Source organism: Eublepharis macularius, chromosome 4, assembly GCF_028583425.1.
Source record: "Eublepharis macularius isolate TG4126 chromosome 4, MPM_Emac_v1.0, whole genome shotgun sequence".
Lineage (NCBI taxonomy): Eukaryota > Metazoa > Chordata > Lepidosauria > Squamata > Eublepharidae > Eublepharis > Eublepharis macularius.
This window is the reverse complement of record NC_072793.1, coordinates 173,789,464-173,798,180: the sequence shown is the minus strand read 5'-3', so window position 1 is coordinate 173,798,180 and position 8,717 is coordinate 173,789,464. Positions and strand designations below refer to the sequence as shown.

The 8,717-nt window shown below is 44.6% G+C and overlaps 1 protein-coding gene across 1 annotated transcript in view; it reads right to left on the bottom strand.

Moving 5' to 3' along the window:
* The window catches only part of LOC129327062 (zinc finger protein ZFP2-like), an 11,764-nt gene extending 3,881 nt beyond the window's left edge, over positions 1 to 7,883 (bottom strand). The window contains exons 1-5 of the mRNA XM_054975482.1: positions 7,809 to 7,883; positions 4,046 to 4,557; positions 3,846 to 3,894; positions 2,311 to 2,390; positions 915 to 1,041 (exon numbers count right to left, since the gene is read on the bottom strand). Of these exons, the coding sequence (XP_054831457.1) occupies positions 915 to 1,041; positions 2,311 to 2,390; positions 3,846 to 3,894; positions 4,046 to 4,459 (670 nt within the window). The 5' untranslated portion in view covers positions 4,460 to 4,557; positions 7,809 to 7,883. The remainder of the gene's footprint in view (positions 1 to 914; positions 1,042 to 2,310; positions 2,391 to 3,845; positions 3,895 to 4,045; positions 4,558 to 7,808) is intronic.
* Between the last annotated feature and the right edge of the window lie 834 nt (positions 7,884 to 8,717).

The window sequence follows — 8,717 nt, the reverse complement described above, 5'->3', positions numbered from 1 at the left end:
TTATCTGGAGAGGCATCTCAATAAATCCATCAATGTTGAATACCTCTGGGTAGTGTGTAGAAATTTCTTCCAAGATTGGGCACCAAAGGAAGGTTAAGAAAAAGTCTGTGCCATGTAACTAGGTTCATACCTAGCATGTCTTGCTCCTGGCTCCTGGCAAAATGCATTTCCTTTTCCTTGCAGAATAGAGTTAAGTCTGGGTACCAGAAGTCTGCCTTTCAGAGAAGGAAACGGAACAGGGACTGTACGGGAGTGGAGGGGGCTAGAGGTTGGATCCAGAAGTATCCGTATGCTGATTCTAGTGGTGGCCCAGATAAGAGGATGGAGCTTCAGCACAGGGAAGGGAAGCCCAAGCTTAGACATAGTGCCTCAGCGCCCTCCAAAGGTGACATAGACAAAACTTGCTCTGCCATGCACTGTTCCCGCATAGGTTGACCATGCCTGAGCCTAAACTGGTAATAAGTAGAAAGAACACTGGGAAATGACCCCAATTCATCCCTTCATCCCCCTTTCCACGTGGTTATCCTCCTCATGCCCAACAGGAGACCATCAGGTCCTTGGAGCAAGGAATGTCTTTTTGTACTTTGTAAAATGCATAGTGAGGGCTCTATATAAATAGAGATATTATTAAAGCTATTTAAAATGCTGGCTTCTTTGGCTGCTCTGAAAGACCCATGAGGAGGCCCCCTTGACATCCCATAAGATGTTCCTTTTAGTTCACAAACCAAGATTTTAACTTACAAACTAAGACAAGCTGAGACATCTAGATACACAGAAGACCAAATTTTTCTATGCATGGAGCTGCCCTACTTGCCTATGGACAGTCTCCACTGGAAGAGACCTAAAGGAGTCCTTCTTAGAAAGAGCCATTTCTACCTTCATGCTCGGAGAATTGAGGCAAACGGCAGCCTTACCCAGAGAGGCCACAGTCTGACGATTAGCCTCCATGACTTCCCTATGAAGGCTTCTTTGGTCCAGATCCAGCAGAGCCCACTCCTCCTCACTGAAATGGACATACACCTCCTCAAAGGTCACCAGAGCCTGAAAAAATAAAAAAATAAACTGTTTTAGATGGATAGCGAACTAGCTGGATAGCCACACCCAAAGAGGAGTTGTCAATGGCATCATGTCAGATTGGAGGGAAGTGTCCAGCGGAGTGCTACAGGGCTCGGTTCTGGGCCCAATGCTTTTCAATATTTTTATAAATGATCTGGATGAGGATGTGAAAGGATTCCTCATTAAATTTCCAGATGATGCCAAATGGAGGAATAGCAAATGTCCTTGAAGATAGAGATAGAAATCAATGAGATCAGAACACACTGGAAAAGTAGACATATTTGAGTAAGATGCAATTTAACATGGGTAACTAACAGCTTCCCCACCTGGGTAACAAAAAGCAAAGCATGTATACTGGATGAGCAATACACTTCTGGGTACCTGTGTGTCTGAATGAGATCTTGGAATATGGGTGGATAAATATGAGCACTCAGGGGTGACACAGCAGCAAAAAAAGGCAAACACAATCTTGGGATGTATTAACAAAGGCATAATATCCAAAATACAGGATGTCATTGTCCTACTATATACTATGTTGGTCACGCCCCACCTGGAGTATTGTGTGCATTTCTGGAGGCTTCATTTTAAGAAGGATGTGGACAAATTGGAACGGGTTCAGAGGAGAGCAACCAGGATGATCAGGGGCCTGGAGACCAAATCCTGTATGGAAGGACTGAGGGACCTGGGAATGTTCCATTTGGAGAAGAGGAGATTGAGAGGAGAGAGGATTGCTTTCTTTAAGTATTTAAAAGGTGGTCAGTTCGGGAAGGAAGCTGTTCCTGTTGGCAACTGAGGATAGGACTCAAAACAAAGGGTTTAATCTACAGGAGGAAAGGCACCGACTGGACATTAGGAAAAACATCTTCACATTAAGAATAATTCAGCGGTGCCTAGGGATGTGGGGGGTTCCCCCTCATTGGCAGTCTTCATGGAGTGGCTGGACTAATCCTTGTCCGGGATGCTTTAGGCTGTTCCTGCATTGGGTAGGGGGTTGGACTAGATGGTCTGTGAGGCCCCTTCCCCCTCTGATTCTGTGATATGAGTCTATGATTCTTTCCTCTCAAATAATGTAACAATACTTCCTTTCTAAGCACAACCCAAAAAGATTATTATTAGACAGTTGCACCCAGGAGACAAACTATCATCAGATCTTTCCATTTTCCATCCAATGAACAGCACGGTCAGGAGACAGAAGAAGGTGAGAAAGAGGTTCAGGGAGGCACCCGGGGTCATGATTTGCAGTTCCACACTTACCCCATCTATCCGTACAGGAGCTGCTTCCTCTCTGCTGCAAAGAGATGGTAAAGAACACATCATTGGTTTCAAGGCTTTACCTGGAGGGATCAAAGGTAATTGGAAAACATCATAAACTTTCCAAGAATTTAGCATTTCACTTTTTCTTGCATGGGAGAAGAAGATTGTCCCTCTCTTAGCTCATGGGCACAATTACACTTGCATCCTCATTTAGGATTTTTTTAAATTCCGTATGTTAGCAAAATCTGCTTTTGCTAATGTAACATAGATAATCTTATGGCCTGTTTTTCCAGAGGTTCAGAATTCTCAGACGGAAGAAGGAAGACCTCTGAAATGCAAGGAAGAAGCAGTCCTAATCCCACTGACAGAATCGCGGCTGCCACACCCCGGAATCTCTTGGCATGACGCAAGATCGGCACATACAGAAAAAGGCAGCCCCGCTCTTGGTGTACCACTGCCCAATTCACATAGAGGCATTCCCTCTGTCCATCTCCTGGCAAAGGTAATCCACCATGGTGACCAAGGCTGTTTCACTCCCATAACCAGGCCTACAGGCCAATTGAAAAGGATCTAAAAATTTGCCTGGTCCTGGAAAGCGTAAAGCTCTCCTGCCACTGCCCTTTCATTCTCTTTCCTCAAGAATGGAAGATCTGAGACTGGTGGAGTGACATCTCCTGCGTCCAAACTTTCAAGGACCCTGTCCACATTCTAAAAATGATTAAAATGAGAAGGATGACAAACAACCAGACAAGTTTGCACCCTGCCACCACCTGACCCCGTCACTGCTCATCAAGGGTCCAAGTCAGAACACAGGAAAGACATTTTATCTGAGAAGCGATGAGCAAAACAGCAGCAGCCCTGTGCAGAGCGTGGGGCCTGTTACTACCTGAGACAGGCCTTTGGTTGCTATGGAGACCATGAAATCCTGAAGTGATCCGAACCAGGTAGCCTCAGCTTGAACTATGTTACGATGCCCTAAGATCTCCTCAAGGATTATCATTGCTTCTTCTGTTTGGCCCAATGCACTATCTTGCCAATTTTTTAACATTAATTTATATTAATTGTCATTTTTGGGGGGTTAGGAGGCCGCATTCTTCTCAACGTCCCTACTGCTGATACCGGAGGCGAGGTGGGCCAGAAATATTTTTGTTGTATTTTCTCCCATACATTTAGGAGATTCTTACTTGCGATAAGAGCATGGTAAACTATAAATCCCTATAATTTTTCTTTATCCTTAACCACAAACCTACTGGCATTTTTAGAAAGTAAATACTCAACTGGTTAATCATGATACCTTGGTATGCATATAATAAAATTGGAGATAGGATATAGCCTAAATCATTATTCTTCCAATTATTTAGTGAAAATTATAAATCGATTCTGTTTTTTTTCTTCTTCCCCAAACGGATATTTCTAAAGCGGGAAGCTGGAATGCAGCATCCTTCCCACACGGGACTTGGGGGGGGGGCGGTAAAAGCAGCCCACCTACACTCAAGGAGGACATCTAGTGGGTAGACGAGTCCTTTTGATCTTACCCCGAAAAGCTGCTCCTTGGTAACACTCATGCGTGATCTTTTCCTGCACCTGAAACAGAAAGGGGAGACTGTTGAGAAAACCAACAGGGAAAAGTTGGGGGCGTGGGTTTTAACAAAGCTGGGGCACTCCATATGGATTTCAAGGGTATTGTTGATCATATCTTGTGCCCCACATACTACCCAGATGAATCCCCTCTCACCTGCTGGTCCTGATTCTTCTCCTCTGCCTGGCTCAGGAGGAAGCCTTCTGCCAGGGCCACCGCCTGGGAACTGGTCTCTGGACCACATTCCCTGACCCAGTTCTCCATCTCTGGGGGCAGGATGGCCAGGAACTGCTCCAGGATCACCAGGTCCAGTATCTCCTTCTTGCTGTGCCTTTCTGGCTTCAGCCACTGGTGGCAAAGATGGTGGAGTTGGCTGCAAGTCACTCGGGGCCCCTCCACTACCTGGTAGCAGAAGTGCCTGAATTGCTGGCACTGCACATCTGAAAGGGGAAAATCCTTTCCCAAGTTCTTCCATATTATGCCTTCCCACAATTCCCTTCTGCTCCCAGTCTCAGTAGCATCAGGGCCTTTTCTTGCTTCTGGACCAACTGATTCTGGCTCTCCGCTCATCCTTCCTTCCTCTCCAGACAGACTCCACCTGGACCACTGGATCGCCTTCCTCCTCTGCCCGATTCTTCTGTAAAGACAAGTGCCGGATCTATGACCTCCTGCAAAGAGAAGACAGTTGCTGGAAATATATACATGGATATATCAGAATCAAAGGTGTTCATCATGATCATGATCATGATAACAACTACATTTGATTTATATACCACCTGTCTAGAGTAGGCAAACCCTCTAGTCCTGGTACTGAGTGCTGCAAACAGCCACACCGAGTCCCAGCAGCCTTCTTAGAGGGATATACCCCACTTATTTGTATGAGACTCACTGGTCTCTGGGTTCTTTATCTGGGGGGCCTTGCACACCGCAAGTCAAGCACTCGAGACACAGGAATGAAATGGAAAACAGTTATTTATTGAGAGTGCCTGGAAAATAGCAGTAGGCACTCTCAATGCAGAAGCAATGACAAACAAAACAAAGACAACTTCATTCTAATCTAAGCTAAAACTGACTAGCTAGACAGATGACTGACTAACTTGCATACTCCAGTAGCTCAGGTGCCCATACTCACAGCCTACCCCTGGGTGGGCTGTGTCAGGAGAAGAAGGGGGAAAAAAAACATAAAAGGAGCTAGCATTTAAAACATAATTAACCAATCAGAGCTCAGTGTGATATCAAAGGAGCTTGCCAGAGAGCCGAGACAGAAGACATGTAGAAAGCGAAGCTTTCTGTCTCTCAAGGCCACCTAGTCAGAGCACAAGCACCAGGTGCACTTAATTAATTGAGCTATTCTAGACACCATCCTTCAAGATGACTTAATGTAACCCTTGCCCACTAGAGGGAGATAGACAGTTGGGGTATTCCTTATAAGGAAAAAAAGGCGCAATTTTCCCTGAGAGACTGGAGGGCCTGAAGCTGCTGGGAGAAGCACTCTCTCCTCAGAAACACTCCTTTCTATGAACTCTCTATTCATGTTTTAGGTATTTCTCATACTTATTATTGGAAGGGAAGATTGTGTTTATATTAATTGGCTGTTAGTTGTATTTTGATTATTGTTGGGACTATTTGAAATGAATGTTACATGTATAATTTTCCCTGAGAGCCTAGAGGGCCTGAAGCTGCAGGGAGAAGCCCTCTGTCCTCAGAAACACTCTTTTGTATGAACTCTGTGTTAATGTTATGGGACTCCTGTGAAGAACAGAAGGCATCTCAAGGTGGAGCACAGCTACAAGTTGCTGCATTTCAAGGGACTGACCACACAAGTCAGAAAGACGGAGACCGGGGTCTGCTTGAGTAAAACAGGCCTGTCTTGTTACATGATTGTTGTTATATATGCTTTATTATTGTATTGTTCCAAATAAGATGTTTTTTTCTCATGTTTGTTCATTGTAATCTTTTATAAATGCAAGTGTCACAAGGTGGGATCACACTGTCATAGACATGAACTCTCCCAGTTCTCAAATTAGATAAATGTATTTATTTGATATTGCCCTTGAACAAAACAGGTTACATTAACACCCACTCAGAGCGGTTTACAAAGTATGTTATTATTATCCCCACAACAAAACACCCTGTGAGGTGGGTGGGGCTGAGAGCACTAGAAGCTGTGACTGACCCAAGGTCACCCAGCTGGCTTCAAATCAAGGAGTGGGGAATCAAACCCAGTTCTCCAGTTTAGAGTCCTGCGCTCTTAACCACTACATCAAACTGGCTCTCACAGAACACGTGAGGAGGCGCTTCCATAGAGCAAGCAGAAAGGCTCTGCTCTGCTTAACAAAAGCATTGCTTTAATCATAGACTAAAGATTCCTGCAGTGTTCAGAAGCCAGAGAGTGTTACATGGTACCATGAGTGGGGTGCATATTTATTGTGAAGTTAGAAAGAGCGGACCAGAAGCAGAAAAGAGCAACTTCGAGTCCCATAGATGCTGGATCTCTCTAATCAAGCTACTGACAACCGGAGAAGATTTCAACAGCAGTTCATGGAAGACAGCAGAGTCGTGGAGGAGCCAGAGAACAGAAAGAGGCCCTAACTTTGAACCTAACTTTGACAGGGTGTGTTCAGTCTAGAAGGTATTATTCATTTTCATTCAAGGATCTGTGTTTTTATACTCTCTTTTTTATGCTGGGTTTTTAATTAACACATTTTAATCTTTCATGTTTTCTCTATTATGTGCTTTTTAGCAGCCTCAGTTAGGTTCTCTGGAGTGCAGCATAGAAATTCTCTAAGAAACAAATGCCATTGACATACAAGAATGCAAAGCCAGGCAGAGATCTTTCAGAAATCTGTAGCTGATCTGGGAAACGCAAGTCTGACTTGGCAGAGCTTAGTGACTCTTTCATAAGGGAGCGGATTGTCCCAGGTTTCCACGATTTCTAAAGGAAGATGGACTTCTAGAAGTCAAAGGTCTTACATTAGGAAAGGCAACTGAAGTATGCCAGGCTCCAGAAGTCACCTAGAAGACAGCAAATTTGCTTGCAAGGAATACTTGTGCTGAACCTGTAGGCAGAATTGTACTTTCAGTAAGCCATCCCAGAGGTAAGAAGGGGGCCCTCCAAAAATCCACATTTGCTATTCCAGAATGGCAAGAAAAAAAAACAGGAAAGCAGTGTGGGAGCAAAATAGCACTATAGCAACATCAGGCTCATGAAAAAAAATTATGGAACTGCCTATCTATCTGTGCTGTAAGTATTAAGAAGGGCTTTCTACTCAGCAAACAGCTCTGTGCTGTCAAATGGCTCAGAGAGTGGGTTCTATATATCAGTGTTGATGCACAACTTCCGTGTTGATTAACATGTTCATGTCAAATTATGTAGGTTTTGTTTCTGTAGTGTTTCATCTTCATACTCAGATTTATTCTTGCTTTCAAATGCACACCCAGTTGTATTGTGTACTGAATATTCCCGGTACTGATCATATTGACTTGCATTGTATATTTCTCCTTGAATCTACTTGGGAAAGGCAGAATATAAATAATGTAAATAAAATAAAAATAAAACAGACATCGAAAACAGAGGCCTTTTGCTAGAGTTTGCAGACAGCGGCATGACCCAGAGAAAATATGGCAGAAGGTGCATGTCTTATTCCAGGAAGAATTCAGTACCACCCCCAGCAAGGAGGGCTTTCAGGAGAGCAAGCAGAAAGCCCTTCAGATAAATGGATTCCTCTGGTTAATAATGGCAACAGCTGGAAGGCATTTTGCAAAATGCAACCTTTGCAACGTTTTCTTGGCAGACTTTTTACAGGGTGGTTTGCCATCGCCTTCCCCAGACATCTACACTTTACCCCCAGGAATCTGGGTACTCATTTTACTGACCTCGGAAGGATGAAAGGCTGAGTCAACCTCAAGCATTACTTACCTGTGTTGCAAAAAAAATATTCAGGCGCTGCCTCCTTTTCTCTTTGCCCAACAACACACAAGCCACTCCAACACAACTGGGACACTGGAGCAGGAAGTGATTGTCCCAGGTCAGGTGGCCTCCCCTTGTCTGGCCTCTCTAGGAAGGGAGACTCCTTCCCTTTAACCCTTAGGTGGACTCTCTAGAAAGCAGAATAGACCCTGTTCTGGCTTCGCCCTGCCAGAGGGTGCATTTGTACATTGAATTAAAATCAAACCACCGCCACGCTGTGGATCATTTTTATTCTATAGGCAGCACCATCAGAATCACGCACCCACCACCTCGGGGAAAGCCCACCTCCTTCCGCTCTAATGGAACTGTCCTTGGTATCTGAAGAAGTGAGCTGTGGCTCACCAAAACTCATATCCTACTGCAAATTTTGTTAAAACTTAAAGGTTCTACTTACAGGAACCAGTTTGGTGTAGTGGTTAAGAGCGTGGGACTCTAATCTGGAGAGCCAGGTCTGATTCCCCGCTCCTCCGCTTGAAGCCAGCTGGGTGACCTTGGCCTCACGGCTCTCTGGAGCTCTTATCAGCCCCACCCACCTCACAGGGTGTTCATTGTTGTGGGGATAATAATGACATACTTTGTAAAGTGCTTTGAGTAGGCATTAAATTGTCCTGAAGGGCGGTATATAAATCAAATGTTGTTGTTACTACTGGACTCTTGCTCTTTTCCACTGCTCCAGACAGACGAACACGGCTACCCATCTTGATCTGTCCTTCTCCTTATCTCTCTAGCTCCAACTTGTTCCTGTGGTTATAGTGATTCTCCCTTCTCATGAAGCCATGCAAGAGGATCCTACGCTGTTGACTGGCTGTCACTAAAATTGCTCTTGTGTACTGCTGCGGTTGCTGGAAAAACTTTGTC